Below are 23,479 nucleotides of genomic sequence, written 5' to 3' on the forward strand. Positions count from 1 at the left end.
AACACAAAACATTGCGTAAAAATAATATTGCGCATTGTCATCGCCTTTAATGAGAGCTGACATAATTACTAGGAACCATTTCTTTTCTTATTAGCACACTTCAGCGTCGTCGGGGCAAGCGGCCCGAGCCAGAAGGGAATCAGACAGGCATGCCGAACGGGAAACAAAAAGAAGTCCATCCGCCGTAATTAGGTGAGACAACGCCTGGGCCTGTTCTCGGCTGGAGATGTCGCTGCCGACGAGTTACACTTCCCCCTCATCGTCCTCCCGATTCACACGGACAGAGGCGGCCGTTGCCCCGGGGGGGGGGGGGGGGGGCTTCACCCTCCTGCCTCTCGCACGGACCCTGGCTCACCCCTCCTAAAAAAAAAATAATAAAAAAAGTCCGGGGCAGGAGCACTGCGGAGCGCTTTGAGGAACCCGTTGATCCGAAGACAATTTCGTTGTCTTTTTTTTTTAAGTAGTAGTGATACAAATGGAATATATCCCCCCACAAACCCGCTTAACTGACCGGTACAATAACTCATCTGTTCTCATCATGTTTTCTGATGCTGTGGGAGATTGCAGCTGTTTTTATCTACATTCTAATAAGGCACCCTCATTAAGTCCTGGAGGTGACCACCATCACCACCACTGGTTGCATACTTGTTGACGCTGGCGCGATGAACGTTCAGCCCGCTGAGCGTTGACATGGTGAGCGACCTGACATCCACAATGTGGCCCCTCAGCCGGGCAGCCTCCTGCAGAAACGGGTCAGTTCCCACAGAGCTGGTCGTCCAAATGGAGAGAGAGAGAGAGAGAGACATTAGAGCCCCTCCATCCGTCCATCCACACTGCACTGCCTTGACCTCACATAGCCTCTGTGTCAATCCGATGTGCCCCGAGTCCTTAAATTAGCTGTCAATTAGTGCAAATGAATCAACTGCTCGCCTAATTAAGCAATGCCGACGGGCGGCTACCAAACATGCCATTGTGGAGGAGCCATGAGAAAAGCTGCAGGGATTGCAAACTCCCTCTGTGCCGGGGAGAGGGGAGGGGGGGGGGGGCATCATCCAGGGCTTTGGGAAAAGCAGAGGCTCTGACTGGGCCTTCGTTTTTCGTCGCGGTGCATCCGGTTTCAGCAGCGAGGACGCGGCTTCATTCTCCGCCGATACACTTAATAAAGACGGCGTTCTTCATATTTACGTGCAAAGATCAGTCGTGCAAAACTTTCAGTTTGACCTCAAAAAACTGGCCGCCTTGATCATTTTCACAGATGCATGTTTAGCTTTAGCAGTCATATGATATTCATGACAGTGGGCGGCTTCTGCTGGCAGCTGCTTATGAGTTTCTGACCCGCTGCAGAGGAACGCCCTCTTGAAGGTTACGGGCTGCATACGTTTATCGCCGCGTCCTCGTATAACAACCCTTCTAGAGGTCTGAGAACACTCAAATTGTACACAATACGCCCCAAAATGACACATGCACAGAAAACAGGAGGAGTGAAGGGAGCAGAGGGAGGGGAGAGGGGGGCACATCAACAAAAAAATGTCCAACAGCTGTTTGCTTTTTAATCTGCAGCCGTCAGATCCTGCAGGTCTTTGATGGGCAACCCAATCTACACGAATGACTGAACTAGATCTTCCCTTAATCTACACAGCCTTATTAGGCGGCCTCTCCGCTGCATGTAAAACACCGCGCGGCCGTTTCTGTAGATTATTACAGAGACGAGACGTGTTGCATTATCAAACCCAAGAGGGCCGCATCGATCGCAGCAGGAGAGGTGGTGGAGTGAAAGGGGGGCAGCACGGCGTCGCCTCTACGGGTCATCGTGACTCACACTCTTCCTTGTTAATAGATGACTTCATCCCAGCAGGCTGATGTGTCATTAGCATATCCTAATAACATGGATTTCTTCATTAGGGTTTCCACTAAATAGGCCCTAATTAGTTTCAACTGGCCCAGCCATTAATTGAAGCAGCAACATGTTTCACCTTTCTTAATCAGCAGCTCACTTCACACCGTTTGATAAGAGAAATGACGTTGCGAGGCGGGTCGGTTGAGGCTCTGTGCCACAATTTGTGTATTTTTAGATTGCATTAGTCATAAGATAATCTTTTATTAGTCCCACAGCGGGGAAATTTGCAGGATTACAGCAGAGTGGAAAGTGCAAATGAACAAACAACAGACATGTAGAGAAGAAATCAATGCATGCATACGTCATCACACTTTAAGGGTAAAAAATATTGATTTTTTAAAACTGAAATATGATATATTCGTACTGAATGTTTGTTAATGTTGCTCAGCATTTGCATATGTGCATTGTGTATCAACAGATTGTTTCTTTTTAATATTGTAGTTAACCTGATAGGCTTGTTTCTTTTTTCACTTCAAATGTTATTGCAATAGCATCGTATTTTTGCACATGCGTGCATGTGTACAAAGTAAAGCTTTTGGAAGACCACAAAATTATCTTATCCTTATTTTGGTTTTAATTACAAAACTATAAACGGCAATGTAAAAAAAAAAGGAAAACAGTATATAATCATTAGTTAAGATTTTGGCAGGAAAATAATGTAATTAGCTTTATGTTAATGAGAGAATTCCCTCACGGAAAACACCAAGAATATGATTCATTTGCTCAGCATCTTTGTTTTTATTAAAATAAATACACGTATTAAAAGAATCACATGACGTATAATAAGTATGTGTTCTATTTACTGTAAATCAACTAATTTATGTAAAAAGTCTGCAGTAAAATGTAAATATACAAAATCTACTAATTTTCTAAATGTTATTCTCTAACATCTGTATTCCACAATGCAAAGATAATGTTTCAGGCCCTATATGACATTTTTTTTATTGTAATAATGCATACATTAATAATTAATAACAGGTCAGGAAAGTATTTAATATTCTCCCACTCGTGTCCCATTGTGTGTAATTCCCCTGCTCCTCCGGGGAAATGTATCTGCGGTTTAATCTGCTGCTGTGGGATTAACGCGGCGCGGGAGCGCGCGGGGTCCGGATCGTCCAGCTGTCGTTTTTGGGGAGGGCCTTTGATTCGCGTGATGACTTTGCCCACAGCATCTGGAGATCAATTACCCAGCCACCCATTCATGTGAGCCAGTGGTGGTACAGAGAGATCACAGTTGTGCGTTGGTGTGTGTAAACAATTGAGCCGACGGTATATACGGATTTACTTTAGCATATTGGCGTAATTTTACACTATTTCAGATGATTTAATTAGGGCGGCATGACGAAAACTGATCTGAGCAATTATATGTCTGCAGTCAGTTTATAATGGTTTAAAATATGTTTAGTATAAATGTATAGTACAATAAAATAGTATTCTCTATTTGTCACTTTTAGTCTTTCGGATGTTTTGAGTAATGCTGCAGAATCCCTGTTTTTATTCTCATTTCGTCCCCCTCCTATTTCGATCCATTCTGTCTCTGCAGCCTAAATCGCTTCCCCGTTTATCCATATAGTCGTGAAAGGAAATGCAGATATGTATCCGAGAGGGCGTATAACGCATCCTTGATCCACAGGAATCCTGAATCCTTGCAGCTGATTGGCTGCCGGGTCCTGCCTCTTGTTGGGATGGACCTGTTGGATAAAAGGACCATTTTCTAACGGACACTTGTGTGTTATGCAGACGATCATGCACTGGGGACCATTCTGTCAGGCGGTATAATACAACAACGACGAAAATAAAAACAGGCCTTTCAAGTAGCATCCGGAGACACCATGACGGGGAAACAAGGCTCCGTGCTGTCGGAAAGTTTACGCCTGTCGGAGAAACCCTCTCTGGGTACCAACGGAGGGAGTAACAGCCACCAGCCGAAGAGCAGCGCGACCCACCCGCCGACCAGGTGCACCGGCTTCGGCATCCAGGAGATACTGGGGCTGAACAAGGAGCCGTCCGCGGCCCTGAGGAGCCCGCTGAGCTCGCTGCCGCCCGGGGCGCACCTGATCTCCGCCCGGTCGCTGCTGGGCCCCGCCGGCATGGGCGTAGGTGTCGGGATGGGATTAATCGACCCGGGTAGAATTCCGGCGTTTTACCGGCAACCCGCGTTTCTGGAGACGGTGCTGTCCAACGCGCACGACGTCCACCTGCAGCCTCACAGCGGGGCCGGCGGGCCGCTGGACGCCGGTCAGTCCGCCACCTCAGGTGACGTGATCTCGGTCTTATTCGTTATTTTAAATACTCTGCGTCATTGCTGTGTGCTATTTTTACATTTTATTAATAATTATAATTATTGCTGTTAATGTTATCATCATACTGCGTGGCATTAAATTACATCACTCAAATGAAATGGCTTTATAAAATAGCAGTGATGTTTTAGTGTCAACAGTTAGCATTACATCTATCCTGAATATGCAAAAAACGTAAAATATTTTACGTGAAAAAAACATGTTGATTAACTATTTTTTCTTTGACGTTTAATTTTTTGTATCCAGATTCAGATGATTTATCTTCAAATGAACGAAAACTCTCAAAGTCATCAGTAAATCAGAGCAAGAAACGGAAGAAAAGACGCCACCGGTTAGTGTTGATTTCTGATGAAATGTTCATGTTTAGAAGAATTGCAGAAATGATCATGGCTGCATTTTTTTAAGTAACGTGTATTGAGGCCTCCAAAAAAAACATAATCAATTATTTATTTTCCGTTATTTTTTAATTTCTAGGCTTAAGCAAACACACAATAGTCAAATCACTGGTTTTACTATGAATTAAATGTTCTGTTTGCTTTGCTACACTTCTTACATGCACATGAAATAAAATCTTATTTATATAAATCAGTTGAATGTTGCTTTACGTTTTTGTATGTACATCTTCATTCAAATCAGACTGCCTTGATTCCTGCAGGAACTAATCTATTCCGTCCAATAACCAGTAATACTCCAATAATGACCAGCCGTTTCCACAGGACCATATTCACTTCATATCAGCTGGAGGAGCTGGAAAAGGCCTTTAATGAAGCGCACTACCCGGATGTTTACGCCCGAGAGATGTTGGCCATGAAAACAGAGCTACCTGAAGACCGGATACAGGTGATATAATAATACTCGGTCTTAATAGTAACTATTCGGTTTGTACTACTTTGACTGTATTGTTTTTTATATGAATTGCACCTATTTTATCTTTACTTTAAGAATGGAGCTTTATATCAAACGTCATAATTACACAGCCTAAAAGCGTAATTATAGACTAAAAGGCTACAACTGAAAGAAATCACACGTGCGGTCCCTTTCGATCCATTTTATTCTTTCTTTTGAGCTTTGTAAACTAGAAAGTAAGAAAATACGTTATTTAAAAAAAATACTATTAGTCGTGCTCTCTGCCAAATGAGAATGCTTGGCTGATCGAAGCAAAATAAAAGGCCCTTATTGAGTCATGACGGACACGTTCGATATTGTTGTATTTTAGACTGACACTGCACATCATCACCTCTCTGAAACACTAACACGTGTCTCTGAAAACACATTTCGTTATTTTCCATGTATTGTCTTATGAATGTTTACTTCGGAGCATCTTCCTCCAGCTGTTAACGGGGAGATGGGCTGGAATAGACCCCCCACACACACCCCCCCCCCACACCCCGTCCTCCAGCGCCTCTTCCCGGGACTGATGCTCTCTCACCGGGGAGCGCTGGATGTGAAACAATTTGTTCTCAAGGAGCCACTAACGACCTAATCAGGCTATCAAGGCGGAAGGAGATTGCAGTGCGACCCGGACCATCCATCTGCTGGGCCGCATTTTAATCTCGTCCTCATTACGGTGCGGCCGAGAATAAAAAACAAAAAAAAGGGGGGAAATAAACAAATACCGGCTCCTCTCCCACATAGAATTAACAGCCAATTTCTTATTGAGTGTAATTAGTTAAATCAGACGAGCTGGCTGCTGGGAGGGGGGGGGGGGGGGGGGGGGTCAAATGAAATAACTACATTGAATTTATTAGCACGGGTCAATAGCGCTGCTCCCCCGAGTCCCGGTAGTTTAATTTCCCGTGATATTTGCCCGCCTGCCCCGCCATCGATCGGGCCTGAAATTAACTTATTTTTCAATCAGCCTCGGCGCGCCCCTGGGTCACTCCTCCGCGCGGGCTTCTTTTCAGCGGCAGAGAAGCAATTTCTCCAACAACAAAAAAGAAGATATATTGTATGAAATACGGGTTATCATCAGAATTATATAAGAAGGGGGGGAAGAGAGGGGGGGACATGATCTTTTCCAATTGAACACCCCGCCTCTCTCTTTACGCGGCCGTCAGAGGTGCCGACGCGTTTAACAGCCCGGTGTTTGGTGCCACGCGGCTCACGCGGCCCCTCGGAGCTGAACGGATTTCCCGCAGAGGCTGAAGCGCTTGTTGAAGCGTCGCGATGTGTCAAACCCGCTGTGATGCGGCCGCGGGGACGAGATGAGCGCTGACAGCGCGCAGGCATCCCGCACACCTGCAGCCAATCGATGGACTCGATCCCAAACCCAAACCCCTCGGTTACCACAACGGGACATGGAGGTCTCCTCTGAAATGAGATGTGCATGGACAAAACATGAGCGCAGCATTAGTAATGGTCAATGGTTAGTGATCACAGAGCTTAACAGGCCAGTGGAAACCTCACCGACATGTGAAACACATGCAATGAACCGACAAGAGACACACGTGGTTTAAATACACCGGGACGGCGCAGGTGATTGGACACAGGTGGAAACAATCAGACAATCACAGGCGATGACGCGACAGGGCAGGAAGTGACGCTCACCCAGGTACAACGAGGCAGGGAACTACAAAATAAAACCGGAAACAAACCCACACCGTGACGTGAGCAGTTGCCACGTGGACTGTGGACCCATATCGATGGTTTATAACTGATCAGACATTATTAGTTAATCATTTCTTGATTTTGCATGAAGCCAAAACCTGTTTAAGGTCTCTTATTAAAAAGTGGTATCTTCCTCACTGCAGTTGGATTTCTTTAGAAGACTAATAAGCTATTTCCAAAGTCTTAACGTTAGAGGCCTGATAGACCCAAAACACAATGATGAGTGCACAGCATTTTGTTTCAGAAGTGTAAATGTTTAGCAGCCCAAACTAATCCGATACGCTCAGAGTTTTCTGTCTTGTATGGAGGTGAAGGCGCCGGTGACCAATAACCGTGCGCTCGGTCCCCCCTGTTACAGGTGTGGTTTCAGAACCGCAGAGCCAAGTGGAGGAAGCGGGAGAAGTGCTGGGGCCGCAGCACCGTGATGGCCGAGTACGGCCTCTACGGAGCCATGGTGAGGCACTCCATCCCCCTGCCGGAGTCCATCCTCAAGTCCGCCAAGGACGGCGTCATGGAGTCCTGCGCCCCTTGGCTGCTCGGTGAGGCTCCATCTGTGTGCCCCCCCCCCACCCAACCCTGTGCATCCATTGTCCCATCGCGTCGACAGTTCATGGTAGATGATGAGGGCTTATGCGCCCCATGATTCAACGCAGTGACGAGGTGATACTGTGCTCATGTGTTAGATGCTCTACTGGTAAAGCAGTCAACAAAGACCACACATCATCCGTTTCAAACTTTAAATTCTAAACCGCAACTATTTTTGCTTGCTATTTTCAGTCCAAGATGGCTTACCAATCCACAGGCGCTATTCTAAATCTGAATACCCGCGACTCTTTGCAGGGATGCACAAAAAGTCCACGGAGGCCGCGGTGCCCCCGGCGGCAACGGGACAGTGCGACGCGCCCCAGCAGCCGACCCCTCAGAGGGCGGAAGAGGCCGAAGCAGAGGAGAAGAGGTCGGAGGGCAAGGCCGCCATTTCTAAAGAGGAACTGAGAGAGAACAGCATCGCTGCGCTCAGGGCCAAGGCGCAGGAGCACAGCGCCAAAGTGCTCGGGACGGTTTCTCAAGACAGACCGCCGGAGGGCGAGCAGGAGAAGAGGCGGGGGGCCGAGGAGAAGGCCGGCGATCCCCTGAGACCTGCAGAGGAGGAGAAAAGCCCTTAGAGGCCCGGCGCGTTCCCCCCCCCCCCCCCGCGGACCGATATCCTCACGAGTGAGCGCGGTGGGCTTCCCAAACACAGCTCGCCGGGCTGCAGGGGGTCACCCGTCGCTGACCTCTCGCCTGGACTTCTTTGAGGAGACAGATCACCTGGTTCACTGCCGCACAGAGGATATGCCAAATGCACTTTTTATCATTTACTTCCAGATCTACGGTCGTTGTTGCTCGTGCATAGTAGAGAGGATTTGACTGGGTTGGGGAGTAAAGTGTTAATATCGGTGTATATAGAGAGTAAGATGAGGCAATTAAATCAAGTACGACAGTTATATCACTCATCGGGACTACTGGTAACCCACGAGTGCGTTTCATTTTAATGTTGCTCACACAGCTACTGAATAGTGACATTTCTGATAAAAAACATCCCACCGACAGAAAGTAATTGTCCCATTTCACACTGTACATACTTGATATATGAATCCCTCTCACTGAGGCACAACTTTACATGTAGTCTTGGAAATTGTGTGTGTTTTCATTTCAAAATATGTAAAACGCAAAATACGAAACCATAAAACAGAAATAACCTTTTATCAAATGTGGCTTTTGGTGTGTGTTTGAGCCGCTGTCCTTTCAAAGCTCTCGAGGCCTCGCCGCAGCCACTCGTGGTCACCCGGCGCTCGGCTGGCGGCGCTCGTCGGGACGCTTGGATTAGCCCCCCGATAATCCGTCGCAGTTGAGAGCCTTCGCTTTCAGATTAAACCGAGGCTCCAGTGCGTTAGGGAGGGGGGGGGGAAGAAGGGGAGGGGGGAGCAAAACCCCAGAAGCGGGATGACCTCCGGCTGATGTCAAATCACTTTGATAGATGCCATTAAAGGAGCAGCAGGCTGCTTCATCCTCTTAATCTAAACACTTAGACAAAGTCGCCGATCTTCATCTTCCAAATAAAGCTATGTATCATGTCAGCTTCTCCGACACGCTATGTGCGCGCGTTGGCTGTAATCCATATCACATTTTAAATTTCATTCTCAGCCTGCCACTGGAGCCGCATAATGAGTGAAAAGGAAAATTGAAAACTACCCCAACGAGGCCGAGTGCAATTTAAAAGGGCAGGACGACTGTTTCCGGTACGCTGCTGCAGGTCTCAGCGCCGGATGGCTCTAAGATCGGAACCACGATGTCACCTGATGGCGGAAAGGTTGCAAATTACGTTGTTGACAGAGAGAAGTATTTACACAATGATTATTAACGGCTAGCAAACGGACCGGAGTGTGTCAGAGTAATAAGAAATGATGATGGAATTAACCTGCAATGAATAAAGCTCCCTGGCAGTAAAGGTACGGTGTGGACAAATTCCCTCTGCAAGACATTGAAGGTGTTCATGAGCCTTCAGAGTCAAAGCAGAAATAAACATGGGACCATTGAGAAAGATGTCTGAAGTAAATGGAGTTGGAGGCAGATGAAGAGGCGTGCTTGAGATTTCCTCCACCATTAAAACATGATCCCTGAGTTTGTGTCATCGACAAGTCAACACTGATGTTTGTTCAGTATACTTACATGAGTTAAAACATAATGTTTATTCTTAACTTTCAGAGTAATTCAACTCACATTCAAGCAACATCCTCTTTTAAGGGTGAATTAATTAAATGCCAAAGGCCATTCTAGCTGGAGTGACAGAAGTGATTTGCAATAAACTGAGGCCTCACCTCCACAAGCCCTCATCCCAATTCAGTTATTGAGGCCAAGACATACAGAGTGAGGATTATTGCTCTAAGTGCAAAGCTATTTAATCCCCTCGGAGTGCAATGGAAGGTTGTGATGAATCAGATTTGCCGGAGATCAAGCTGTTCGTATTGGATATGAGGAGGTAATTCACAGTATCCCTTATGATGGAAAGAATGCTTGTTGAAGACCCTCAGAAGATCATTTCAATCCACGCAGAGTGAGATCAGAGGGAGGTTTATGGACAGATTTTGACTAATGCAACGTTGACATTCAATTTATTTTTTCGATGTGGTTGTGAGGGATATGGTTCCATTGGTGAGGTTAAGTGCACGCTGATCATTTTGGGAAGACTCTGGGCTCCAGATGCTGCCGAGTTGAGATCCACACAAGATGAAGTTAAACTGAATGCGTTGTGTTGTTGCGCCCTCTGCTGCACAGGCGCGTCATTACAGCACCACGTGAAGAGACGTTTAAAAGACATATTATTATAAGGCTATGTATGCATCCCTGTGTGCACCAATATGTCTAATTGCCCATTAAAACCATGTAGATATCTGACCTTCTCCCAACAATGTGACCAAAGGTCAAATGTTGCGTCTTCTTTACAGATCCCATTTTAATACACAACTAGCTAACATGCTGTTGACTGAGGAACGTTTACTGGTTATACTGGGACACAGAGGACCAGTGGACAGGTGAGTGCAGCAGCTCACTGCGCAACCCCCCCGATGTCAACAAAGACGTTGTTGCCTAGCAACGCAGCTGGGAGCGCGAGCTAAAGCTGCGCAGGCTGTTTTTGGTTTGGTCACAGAGATCAAATTGATCATATTGATCATATTGATCATATTGTTCATGCTTTGGTCGTGGTTTATTATTTGTATGATTGTAAAATATGTTTCAGCCACCGTTGTGCTCAGAACTTCAGTGTGTTTTGGGGTTGAAGCTTGTTAGGCTGCAGTGAGGAAACTTCAATTGATAATCCTTGTATTCACTTTTACTCTTCTTTTATTATTCTTATATTATTTCAACCTCTGGTGCTTTACTGTGTACTACTTAGCCAACGAGGTAGTATTGCTACAAGAAAAACACACACAGACGAAATATAAAATATTGCACATTCATATCACGATGAGTGAGTGAGGAAGGAAATCATAACATTTTAAAATATGTCAAATCAAATGTAACAGAGCCTTCCTGCCAGTGAGGTGTAGTAAGTATTCTTCTGTACCTTGATGAGTGTTGCAGATGTTTGGAGGAAATAGATCTCGAAGCCATTCTTTTCACATTAGCCTGCTCAGAAACGTCTACGTGAAGATTGTGTAGTCCGTGGGGAATAAGAAAATATCAGTTCACTATATATATATATTTATTCTTGCAAAATTATGTTTTGTAATGTTGGTCAAATAATGTTTAGTAATCTTAATTAGTGACATTCAGACATTTGTAGATAGAAATGTGTGTATTTTCAGAGGTGGCCCAATATATATGCATATGCATTGTGTCTAAACTATATATTACATAAACAAACACACACAAACTGCCCGTTGTTATAAGATGCATGTGTGAGAAGTTACACTATGTACACTATGCTGTGTCAATGTGTGTGTCCTAATGTTTGTACACATTGACATACCTATGGTACGTATTATTTACACATTCACATCACATCTGTCTTTATGTCATTTTATGAGCATTTCATTGTAAACCGTCCTCCCTTTGTCTTGCAGTCTGCGTGCAGTACAGCAGTTCATACACAGGGAGGAAGTCTTGAGCTACTTTTAAAATCAGAACCTGTTAACCTGCACAAGTTCACAATTACATCTTCTCCATAACGCAGCCAACAAATGAAAATCCTGCTAATAGGCGGCCGCGCGCATGCACATCGATTCATATCTGTCTGGCAGGGGGAAAAAAAAAGGTGATTTATTAATACTTTTTTTTTTTACGGCAGACTTGATCTGATATCTTGATCGATATTGGTGTCTCTCGTCACTCCTCTGGCGCTCCGGGTGATGAGGCTGTCAGGTGTGGGTAATGGAGCCGCGATCGACACTGCTGCTGAGTGATCTTTCTTGGCTGGGGGCTGATTTCATCTCAAGGTTTATTTTATTTTTTTCTTTTCTTCCCAAAGCCATCCAGAGGGTTGGATCACACAGAGCCGGCCAGCACTCTTCTCCCATTCATGGGGATACAAATCATCCTCTCAGGACTTCAAACCGGGCTGAAATCAGTATTCACAGTTTGTGCAGGATATTGTGCTTGTGTGTTATTTGTGATAATACTGAATTATCCCCACGCGCCTTTTGATTAAGCAGCTGATTGAAGTGTGGTTTAACGAGTGTACTCTTGGCTTTCACAATGATCTATTAGAGTCTGACTACACGAAGAGAACAAACAGGGGAGTTACATAACGGAAACGAAAACCGCATTTAATTCCACCAGCTTGTCGTTTCCCTCTCATCATTTCAGCTGTAAAATCCTCCGCCATTCCTAAAATCCCAATCCCTAAATAAACATATGCATTTTATTTTATCCCCTCCTCCCAAAAAAATGAAAGCATCTGAAAGCTCCTTATGGATTAGAGTGATTACCGTGGATGGTGGGACGCCCCAACGTCCCATCGCAACCTTCGCCGCCCCAATCGGCTTTACGGACCCGACTCGCTTTGCTGTCCGGCTGCAACGGATACCCGCTATCTCCTGAAGTTGGACTCGACCGCTCGTCCCAGAAAGATTTACGACGTGTGTGGCACGACACCGGCGGCCTTCCACTGCAGCTGCCCCCCCCCCCCCCCCCCCCCATCCACACACGCCCCCCCCGGCCTTCACCGGCCTTTTCCTGCATGCCATCTGCGGGCTGTGCAACATGCCAACTCCAGTCATCCGAGCGGATGTCAGCTGTGTTACTCCCTGCCTGCTTGAGTATTGCCAAACTGGCTTTTTGTCCCCCGTGCTCAACATTTCCTGTTCTACCCCCCCCCCCCCCCCCCCCCCCCCTCTGAAGGGTCAGAACCTACAGGGCGCAATTAAAACCAGCTCATTCCCGTGCGCCTGATCTTAAATGCCTAAATGCTTCCGACGGCGTCTTTGAGGTTGCAGTCTTGTGCTTATCACGAGGAGAGCTGGACCGCACGTCCCTCGTCGCTCGAGCTGGAGGCCGGGAGGCGGAGGGGGAGGGAGGGGGGAGCAGGGGGGGTCCTTATCAGGCCGAATGCCACAGAGGGAGGCGCGTCGCTGTGCGACAAAGGTGTGTGTGAGGGCAGATAAGCGTGTTTTTAGGAAGGCTTCAAAGATGAGCTTAGCTCTGATATTAAAGCGGGGGGGAGGGAGGGAGGCGAGGGGGGAGGGAGGGAGGGAGTTTCAGAGGCAGATGCTGACATAAGAGTTGGTGTGTGGGAGGTCCTGGGAATACAGACTGACGCTTCACTCTTTAGTGCCATTTATTTGATTAGTACTTGATTAACAGCTAGTTGAGTCCAGCTGAAGTAAGAGGTCGTCAGATGACGTCAGACACAATGTTATCTGCGTATGTTAGAACATCGGTGTCTGCAGCTCCATGTCCCTACATGATCACATGCACATGCAATGCACCTGCCTGCTGATCTCCGGATGAGGTCTGTAATCTAACAAGTGAACCATGCGGCTCTGAGTTAACATCAGTCACACGGCGCAGAGCCGAGAGCCTTTTTTCCACTTTTACAAGATGACAACTATTTGCCCAAAAGCTGAAGGTTCCATCCTCCTCCTTGTTCACCTCCTCCCACCGCGTTTTTTTTTCGGGTGGCGGCTTAAAAAAAAAAAAAACGTAGCTCGCTGACTCATGTTCTCCGTTCTCGCTCTTCATTTTCTATCCTTTTCACAAGGGGATCTTCAGAAAAACAAAAGGATGCAACGCTCACGGCCTTTTTCTTTCTTTTTTTTTTCTTCCCGCTCCACCACTTCAAATACATCCTGTTTTGCAGAAGCGTCGCGCAATCTGAAGCGATTGTTTGGTGAGCAGCGACAGGCATTTCATCAAGGCAACGATACGAATCTGAAAAGAAGGCTTTCAGTCGCGTGAGCGTCACGCTCCTTATTAATGCAGCACTCGGCTCTAATGTCATTTTGTCTTTGCGCCGCCTTTCAGGTTCTTTCCATTTAGTTTCAGCCCATTCATCATGTTTCTCGCCGTAGTTCTGTGTGCGACACCAATTTATTTCCCCTCTTTCTTTCTGTCATCCGCTGCGATGTGACAGGTAATGTGATATAACACTGAAAGTCTAGTCTACTAACACGCCTATTTGCAGTTCACACTCAACCTGCTCCTACCTTTTTGGTTTTTTAATTCACGCGGGGGCGGATGACTAATAAAAATCACTTTTCGTGGTCTGAACCAGTCACGGATACTGTGTGTGTGTGTGTGTGTGTGGGCGAGCGGCCGTGGGTGAAGCTCCCCGTCTATAGTGGGAGAGAAAGCCGAGTGAGCCCACTTTAAAACCCCGTACGGCCCCCCATTGATGGGAGCGCCTCCTTCGCCCCCCACAAGCCACAAAGGAGGCGGCAGACTGATATAACAGAGGTCAGGCCGTGCAATCCGCTCCTCTATGTTCAGGTACAGCAAACGACGTGGAGGGGGGGGGGGGTGTATTCCATATTTTCTCCTCTACTTCTTGACCTCGGCGTGCGGACGTGGAGGCCCGGTGTTCCGATGATGGTTGTTCCAAGTCCCAGAGGGGGGGGGGGGTGAAGCTCTGCTCTCGTTTTGGCGTTGACAGGTCGCCCTCAGAGACGGCGGCTGATGTCCCCCCGAGGCAGCGAGGCCGTCGGTCTCGAGGTGTCGAGTGTAAAGGGTGCGTGGTCAACAACGCGCTCTTCTCCAAACACACAATCCATGTCCGGGTCACCGGTTCAGTGTGTGTGATACAAACTGGATGATATCCAACAGCAGAACGTTGATGTTGCTGCAAGTAGTGTTTCATACGATCAATTTGTTGTGGACCCTTTCGACGGTTTCAGCTGTAAGCAATCGTCTTCCTCATTTTGCTGTTGATAAGTGGAGCTTTCCACATAGCCGCTGGCAACTGCAGGAGTATCCCCCATTTAGAAGCCCCCCCTCGGTTGCAGTGTCGAGGAGACAATGAATTAGAGATGAGAGACATAGCAGGTGACTTTTCATTATTCATGCCAAAAGTATTTATTGACCTAATTTACAGTACACAATAAACACAAATACCTCTCCTGTCCACTGCTCAGCGGCTCGCTTTGTGTTTTTTACTTTGGATTTTAGGGTCCACTTTCTTCTTTTCTGGCGTGTTCCTTGAATAAACGATCACATGTTTTTCTAAGAAATTAATTTACAAAGTGGACAATTATACAATCTGCAATAGTGTTGGCAGAGAACACAGCTACTGTAAAGGTAAAAGGAAACAGCTGTAAAGGACAGTGAAAGGTGGGTAGGTCCTGCTAGGCTTTAGCGTCTCAGTCTTTGTGAGTAGTCGTCCTTCTCAGCGTCAGCTCGGTGGGAGTGTTGCATCCCAGAAATAAAGATGCAGTCGGATCAATACGCTGTCAGCAGCACTCCGTCCGCACAGCTTATTTTCCCTTGTCTCTCTGATTTAGTCTTTTCTCATCGCAGAGCCCCCCCCCCCCTTTTTTCATTTTTTTTATTCCAACCTCGTCTTCCCTCTTTTCCTCCGTCTCCATGCGATGCCACGCGTTGCTATGCGTGCCCGGGCTTGGACAGGTAGGCTATCAGCGCCACGACCACCCCCACGTACATCCCCGTTCCAATGGTGATGGAAAGCGCCGCCAGGAACAGCGCTCTCCTGGAGCTCATTCCCGCCCGGGAGAAGTCTCCCTTGGAGATGGCCTTGCCTGTCTGGAAGAAACAAAGCGCAGAGGGAAACCAGCTTACTCATCAGCGGCGAGTGCAACGAGTAGGCGGCAGGCCACCGTCAAAAGGGAGAAAACAAGAAATGCTCTTTGGGAGCCATTAGTTGCCATGGCAATTAGGTCATTACCCATCTGACGGAGACAAATGTGTTATTTGGTGTGTTTTGGATTCCAACAACAACAAAAAAATGAGCCTGGCCTTTATTTATTCTGCTGCCGCATTATTTTTCATGTCAAGAAGAGGCCGTAGAGGCCACCAACAGATGTTGAAGGACATTAGATGTATGTTTTCCATGAGAGTGGACCGGGTCTCCGCTGTGGACGCAACCCGCTTAAAGTAATGTAATAAAAGTGCACTGCTCACACAAGCACGCCGAGGACAAAAAACCTTCAACGGCTTCCTAAAGTGAACACCAAGGGGCGACAGGTCGTCCGAACCTGCTGAATTTTTACGCAGTCAGTCATCTGAAGCAACCGCCGGGAGGGTGGCGGGCAGGAAAAAAAAGGGGCAACGGTGGCAGTTGTCTGAGTGGTTGTGCTCGCTGACCTTAAATAGAATGCTGAGTAATCACAGTTAACGACGGGCTGCGGGGGGTTTATTCTTCTCTTTACCTTGTGAGAGTAGTAAAAGGCAACGATGCCCAAGGGCCAGAAGCAGCAGAGCATGGAGAAGATGGCGAGGCCCAGGTAATCCCGGGGGGGCAGCACGAAGAAGTTGTCCTCGCTCTCGCTGTCACTGGAGCTGTCACTCTGCAAGGCAGCGGGAGAAGATGAGACTGATTCCAAAGACAATCGACACGTGAGACAGGAACCTTGGGACCTGAATAAAAAACAAAATTAATACCGGCTGGTGATTTCTGAACAACGTTAGCTTGACAACTCAAACCCCCCCCCCCACCCGCCCTCGTTCCACCACCACCCAGGACATGATGTGCTCTGCCAACCAGAAAGGATTTGGTGCCTCTGTCGACACCCGTGAGCCGGTTGACAGATAACACAGGATTAGCGGATCGCTCCATCATGGTGGAGGTGACGGGGGGGGGGGGGGAAACAGCAAGGAGGCCGCGCGTGTCCTTTTACGCGGCCCGATCGCTTCGGCGGCGCGAGGGAGAACCTCTCCGCCATCTCCCTCCCTCAACGCGTCCCGGCTTCTTCTACGGCACCAACGGGTTCTCTCCCGCGCTGTGCGCGGGGGGGTCACCGGATGGCGGCGGCGATGGGACCCCGCACGGGTGACCTTTTTAAGAGGACGCTGCCGGTGCATTTGTTTGTCTAGATAAACAAGGGGGCGGGTTTTATTTGTTTGTCCCGTGGCCTGCAGGGATCAATCAAAGCTGAGAAAAAAGGGAGGGCCAAAATGAAAATCGATAAACAAGCCGTTTTAGAGGTAATTAAAGTCGGGGGGCGGCGGAGAAGAAAGGAGCTTTTGGCTTCTGATCTGATCTCCATTTAGCAAACCTGCGGAATCTAATGGGAGTTATTTGTGCTACTTTAAAGACGTTTCCGCGCAGAAAGCGTCCACTCTGTAGCGGAAAGTGCAAGGTAGCCAAACGGGTGCAGCTATACCTTTGCCAGGACAAGATTACGCAGCTCCCTGTTATCTCCTTCACGAACGCTGCCCACCTGGACCGCCGGGTGTGATCCATCAAGACAGCAGCTGCTCACAACACGGCTACAAACAGCAGCAATCTCCACTCCATCTTCGTAGCAGGACGCGATAACAGAGTGTCTGGCGCGTTGAGTCCCGCTGACAGCCTGTGGGACACCGAGTCCGGCCCACTGGGGACACACTCCCGGGTCTGGTGTGGCTCCACGGAGGCCCCGGAGGGGGCCTCTAACAACCCTGTCGCTGCGCTCTCGGAGGCCTCGTTAGGCTCGTGAGGGGACATTCGGCCCCGCGGACCCACACCTGCATCGCCCTCGCGCTCCTGCTACTTTGTGACCTGCGTTTACTATTTTCTCTGTTTCACACCTGCCGACAAAAACGCAGCTGAGTTTTCTTGTGGCGGTAAATGCAGACCATATCCTGGTGATTTGGCTTGTGTCATTTTTGGTGTGCGGAGCTGTGTGTTTGTGTGTGCGTTCGCCATTCACATGAATCCGCAGACGCCCAAAGAAACGCAGGTGCTGAGCGAAATGTCTATTATTCCAGCTGAGCACCGCTCAACAGATTCATTTGCTCTTTTAAATCGACATGGAATAAGCTCCGTACCCTCGCAGCACTCATGGCGTGTCTCAATCTATCGGTCCGGCCTCCAAGTGATCATCGGCCCAGTTAGGCTGCTACACGTCCTCCTCAGAGACCTTCGCACTTCACAAGTGTCCCTGGATGAAATTCCATTTTTACCACTTCTGAAAAGGCTCTTCTGAAGAGCGTGAAGAAAGAGCGATGTGTCATCTTTTTTAGAGAATGTAATTATTACATTTACCCGGCGCTGGGTTTGAAAGACTCCAGTAAATTGACAATTTAGAGAAGAGGAATGAGCGTGAATCTCACTGCCGGTAATATTGCAACGGTAAATGAAATAATAAGCATAAGAGTATCCACACCGGGGCTCACTTTCAGCTGAAAGACGTCCCCGTCAATAACACCGCAAGTACGCGTTAACGCTTGTCATTTCAATCTCAACACACAGCCAAATCGCTCTCACTTCCATTCATTTGCTCTTTAAACCGCGTGGTTACAGCAATTATTCCCCGTGCGTTCTTCGGTGTGCCCTCTGACCTCGTACTCGGGACCCTGCTCGTCCTCCACGTCGTACGACACCGTCTGGATCTTGGCATCCTTCTCTGCTTGTGTGCCGCCCAGCGGGTTTTCCGTGGAAGCTCCGTCCGTCTCCGCGTCCCTGGTCTCCGTGAAAGTGGTCTCCAGGCTCTCGCTCTTGGAGTCCTTGCTGTGAAGGCTCACGTCGTCTTTGCACAGGATGAAGTTGGGTCTGTAGAAGGCCTCCACGGCCAGATGCAGAGATTTGGCGTCCAGGAACTGTTGAGTCTTTTGCTCGCCGTTAGTCCCGTTGTAGTAGTAGCCGATGAGGCTGTCCTGGTACGGCTGGCTGGGGTAATCGCACCGGTAGCCCTGGTAGTCGTTGTGCGCCGCTTGTCGGTTGGTTTTGTCCAGCAGGGGGTTCTGCAGCTCGCTGAGGCTCTCCATGGTGGCCGCTTCAAAAGGATGAGGTCCCGAAAACATTCGCCAGTCTGGTTGCTGGAAGGAATAAGAACAATTAGAATACAATCGGATTTATTAAAAACTAAAACGCGTGGTCAGGACACACAACATAATCGATTTCTTTTAGTAATATAATTATTCCGTCTTGCTTTGTCATTCCTCTCACTAGCATCAGTCTGGCACATAAAACCACCCATCTGCTGTATGTTCATCTGTTGCATCTCACACCCTCGGATGCAAACATTTAGGGACAAATAATCTTCCACATGTCATGGAAAGTGTGGCGAGCTCCACTTAGCGTGATTTGACTGTCTGCACCGGCCTTCGTCAGTCCCCGTCCACGTCTTGAAATGGGTGGATGAGGTGGAGAAAAATAGTGTTTGTGTAAATAACAACAACAACCAGCCAGGAGAGGCCGTCACTAAGGCAACACGTCAGCCAATGACGAGCTGTGGATTCTAAGCATGTCCAGATTTCAGTGCGCAAATACACTCATTTTTTATTTCTTTTTTTAAATCCAGCCCCAACGGCCAGATCCTTTAGGCCAACGAAGAGTTCATCCCGCGTGTTAGCGTTATAAAAAGCCATTTCACTGGAAACCGACGAGAAAACCGAGGGCTTGATTTATGCTCGAAATGCCTTCAGCGGAGCGTCTGACTAAACAAAAACTATAAAACAGGAACCCCGACCAAGCTGTTTTTTGTTATAGCTGCATATTATTGCATCCGTTTGCATGTATTACACGACAGCGACTTGCCGGCCCGCAGAGACGACGCGCAGGAGACCTCTGACCTCGCTGACCCCTGTGAGACAAAACTCAAACGCTCACAGCCGGTGAGCCGTTCAGCGTGGAGGAGCGTGAATAACGTGGGCCGGTGCTCGAATGTGAGCCCACACACACACACACACACACACACACACACACACACACACACACCGAGCACTGTGTCCATTCTCACAAGCTTCTGAGGCTGAGCCGCTCTCCAGATAACAGGGCATTCCATTACACACCACATTAGACAACAAAAAACAAGTCCCACATGCACAAATAATTCATCTCACGCCATGAAGATGTGCACTTCATGTCAGCGTGTGTCTGGACTCCACAGTTATTAATGACCACGAGCAATTCCAGCTCTCTCTTCTCTTTTTGACACAATGTATTCATATATTTGTCAATCACACACACACACGAAAAAAAACACTATTTCAATTATTCTGATAATAACACACCAGCTAACCTCACTTAAAGCTGATCGTGCCGGAAATGTTCATATTTCTTTTGCCCGCTTCAATCACAGCGATATCTCATATATTTCCCCCGGAATAAGAGGCGAGGAATATCATCAGGATTCTATTGGTTAAACATCTCCCATAAAAAAACAAGACATCACCTCACCTGTAGTGGAAAATCCTCCCGCAGCTTCGCTCGGCATCGCTCCTCGGCGCGTCTGAGTCGAGACGGACGGACGCACCTTTCTACTTCACATCGTCACTTTTGGGATTCTGCCATCGCAGCGCAGCGCGCGCGCGCGCCCGCGCGCCCCCCGACCACCAGGGGAAGTTACTCCGCCGCGCGCGCGGTGCAGCGGACTCGGGACCACGGCACCGCTGCTGCACGCACACCGTCTGGCACACTTCGCCCCGGAACGAGGTGACTCTCCAGCCGGCTGATCGGGCGCGTGAGCGCGGATGTGACACCCCCCCTCCTCTTCTCTCCCCCCTCCCGACTGCGACCGCCCGCGCGTCCTCCCACAGCGGCGCTGGATACGTGGGAATATGTTTGGCTCGCATCGCGTGCGTTTATTTGCACAACTCGCCTGCGAGCTGTTTTCAGCGTTATTGTTCCCCTCTGAGAAACGCCCACAAAACATTTGTTAGAAAGCTCTCCTTCCGCCGCGTGGATTCAGGATTCCCCTCCACGGCATCGTTTCCTTTTCTATTCTCGTTTCTCCGAAATGTGCAAATTTACCTTCATGTTTCCTCATCAATGTCTCTGAATGAATAAATTAAATGCACTGCGCATTTATTTTTGATTAACACTTTAGACAAATCTCATGCATTTATCACGCGTGTGTCAATTGGGTATAAAAGCCCTGACCCCTCTGCTAAGCTGCTACTTATGATCCACACTGTATTATTCTGTCTATGAAAGGATGCATCTATTTCCCATGCAAGCAAATGTGCTACATAGTACATCCACACAGCCAAACTAAGACTAATTCATTTTGATCTCACTGGGGAATAATTATGACATAACTACTGTTTACAGGCACACCGACTGGGGCTTTGATCTCATGTGAAAACCCGCCCTAAAAACATTGCTCATCAGAGGATGTTTTGCCTTGTCCGAAACTGAATGACTGATGCAGAGTCACTAAACACGGGACACATATCTTATTCAGAAGGAGCACTCAGTTCCACCGGCTCATAAAAACGTCTAGAGTTAATAATGTGCAAGCCGAGGCCCTGTCACTTTCTCTGGGAGATGCATTAAGGCGCTGATGGAGACTTTATGGGTGAAACATGGCGCCGCATTCATAAGACCGGGCGCACATGAGCTGCGTCTCTCCCACATTCACCTTGTGTTCACATGCAGGAGGCGACGAGGCACAACAGCACGGCCGTCTCCGTGATGGATTCCCCTCCCTCAGGAGATGAGTTTATTAGAAGAGGGGACCGGAATCTACCCATTATTCTTCTGTCTTTCCATCAGCCTTCGCAGCAGCATCCAGAGGAGCATTTTATAATGAAGATCTGTGTGCAAATGGCCCAGGAATAAACTCAGTAGTGCCACGTGGGGCATAATTCGTGAAAAGCGAAGATTTGTCTTTGGACCAGACTTTTGTCTTGTGCACTGTGCATATTTATGGTCCACTCTGTGGCCTCTTCTTCTGCTCCATTTCCCGCTCTATATTTAGGCACGGTGTCACCACATAGCAGATGCACATTTCCTCCCCAGAGTCATTTAATCCAGAGAAACAAGAGAGTTTATAACCGCTGCAAATGCAGGTACTCATGTGCAGTTGATTGACAGCAGTAAAGCAGAAAACGTTTTTACAGTTACCCTTATTGACTTAACCCCCCCTTCCCCCACGCGCCCCCTCTTTGATATCGCTGCCATCTCTTGACACTGTGAACTTTCCTGATGCCCATTAACCAGCTTTAATCATTTAAACACTTTTGGGAATTAATCACCTTAATCCGATTGGCAGAGAAAGTATCAAACCACTTAATTTGATCTGGCCTAGCCGGCTTTTGTGGAGGAAGGGGAGAATTAAGCGGCTTTTCCCAGATGGACGCCGTGTGCATTAAACATCGTAACAAGGCGTTACACCTGTAACCGCTGAAATAGTCCACGGACCGATAAAAAGAGCTCAAATGTATAATTAAATCTGTCTGGATACTTAATTATTTCACATTTGCAGCACATTTCGGACACGGTTTTGTATCTGCAGCGTCATTTCAAACCATTGTATCTGTTGCAATCTTTGAAATTCAAAGTGACTCAACCAATCCATGTGTTTTGCTGCTCCTGGTGCTCAGATATCAGGCGTTATCATGCTTTTGGACCCAAAGAGGTCAGAAAACACTGAGACTTCCATGCATTCCATCTTTAGGCCCAAAAGCCGGAGAACGGTTGGCACTGCGAGACATCAACGGAAAACCCACAGTTCTACTAAAAAGAGAAAGCCACTGCTGAATAGTGCCCCACACTCCCCACCTGACTCGGGGGTCAGTGACCTGTGCCGGGAAGCAGATGGCGGCGTCGTGGGCAGACGGAGGTTATGTATGTTAGAGCTGGTGATTAATAAGATGGAGAGAGGGAGGAAACAACCCCTCCAGGAAGTGATTATTTCTATCAAAGGAGCGAATTGAGCTGGAGAGCCGACAAGCACAAGCAAAGCTTATTTATAAGGCTCGCTTTCTCTCCCACGCACGCTGCAGCCAGCCGTACATTACAGAACTTCACTTTCAATATTTGTCTGATAATGAAGCCTGTATAGCATTGAGATGAATTGATTTATTGCCCTCTTACATCCAGAGAAAATGAAAATGAGTTTGACTCCCGCAGTAGGCTGTCATAATGAAAAACATAATAGTCTGTGAATGCCAACGTTATGAGAAGCAATTCCATTAAAGTCTCAGGAAGTTGCAAAGCGTGTGACTTTTCAAGGTTCTCCCACCAATGTTCAATCAGAATATTAACCGTGTGCGTCGTCTGGAAGTTTGCCCGGCGTCCGGGCGGGTGTGTGCAGGGGGAGCCCCCCCCCCGGGGGCCGGAAGAGCCTCTTTGGCTTTGCGATTATCTAACTCACAAATGCAATATGTGTCGAATTAGCTGAAAGCGCTCCGCCGGGGGGGGGGGGGGGGGATGGGGGGGGGGGGGGGGGTCAGACACCGGCAGCACTTTGCAGCCTGTAAACACATATCGCCTCAGCAGTGAATGGAAAATGCAAACCGTGCAGCTCGGGGAGGTGATCCGGCCTGGCGTTGCGCTTGCTAACGTGCATCATAATTGGGCCTCCTCCTCCAGCAGCAGAGTGGATGAGGACAGCGGGGGGGGGGGGGGGGGGGGGGGCTTCTCGTCCTCAGCGCGTCTTATACCACTCCAGAGAAACAGATTAATGGCCTCCGCTGTGGCGAGATTTGAGAACTTCCACTAATGGAACAGCAATGATAATTTATTTGGACAGCCGAGCTGCTTCTCTGTGAATAATGAAGTGGCCCCGAGATCATTATTTTGATGGATTCCCTCTAA

The 23,479-nt window shown here is 48.0% G+C and overlaps 2 protein-coding genes across 5 annotated transcripts; one reads left to right on the forward strand and one right to left on the reverse strand.

The window, feature by feature from the left end:
• Positions 1–107: 107 nt before the first annotated feature.
• Positions 108–8,554, forward strand: vsx2 (visual system homeobox 2). 4 transcript variants are annotated; one of them, XM_078089409.1, is made up of 6 exons: positions 108–192; positions 3,638–4,153; positions 4,444–4,528; positions 4,902–5,037; positions 7,163–7,343; positions 7,582–8,554. In XM_078089409.1, exons 2-6 carry the CDS (start codon positions 3,730–3,732, stop codon positions 7,965–7,967), a joined length of 1,212 nt encoding a protein of 403 aa, XP_077945535.1. In that variant the 5' UTR covers positions 108–192; positions 3,638–3,729; the 3' UTR covers positions 7,968–8,554. The 4 variants fall into 4 exon arrangements, with proteins under 4 accessions (XP_077945535.1, XP_040054886.2, XP_040054887.2 ...); XM_040198952.2 differs by lacking the exon at positions 108–192 and having other exon boundaries at positions 2,790–4,153; positions 4,914–5,037; XM_040198953.2 differs by lacking the exon at positions 108–192 and having other exon boundaries at positions 2,790–4,153; positions 4,914–5,037; positions 7,645–8,554.
• A 6,270-nt stretch (positions 8,555–14,824) lies between these two features.
• Positions 14,825–20,584, reverse strand: LOC120832581 (synapse differentiation-inducing gene protein 1-like). Its single transcript, XM_040198980.2, has 4 exons — positions 20,117–20,584; positions 18,277–18,753; positions 16,164–16,301; positions 14,825–15,537 (listed from the first exon to the last, which is right to left on the reverse strand). Exons 2-4 carry the CDS (start codon positions 18,736–18,738, stop codon positions 15,379–15,381), a joined length of 759 nt encoding a protein of 252 aa, XP_040054914.1. The 5' UTR covers positions 18,739–18,753; positions 20,117–20,584; the 3' UTR covers positions 14,825–15,378.
• Between the last annotated feature and the right edge of the window lie 2,895 nt (positions 20,585–23,479).

This window comes from Gasterosteus aculeatus, chromosome 15 (assembly GCF_964276395.1).
Source record: "Gasterosteus aculeatus chromosome 15, fGasAcu3.hap1.1, whole genome shotgun sequence".
Taxonomy (NCBI): domain Eukaryota; kingdom Metazoa; phylum Chordata; class Actinopteri; order Perciformes; family Gasterosteidae; genus Gasterosteus; species Gasterosteus aculeatus.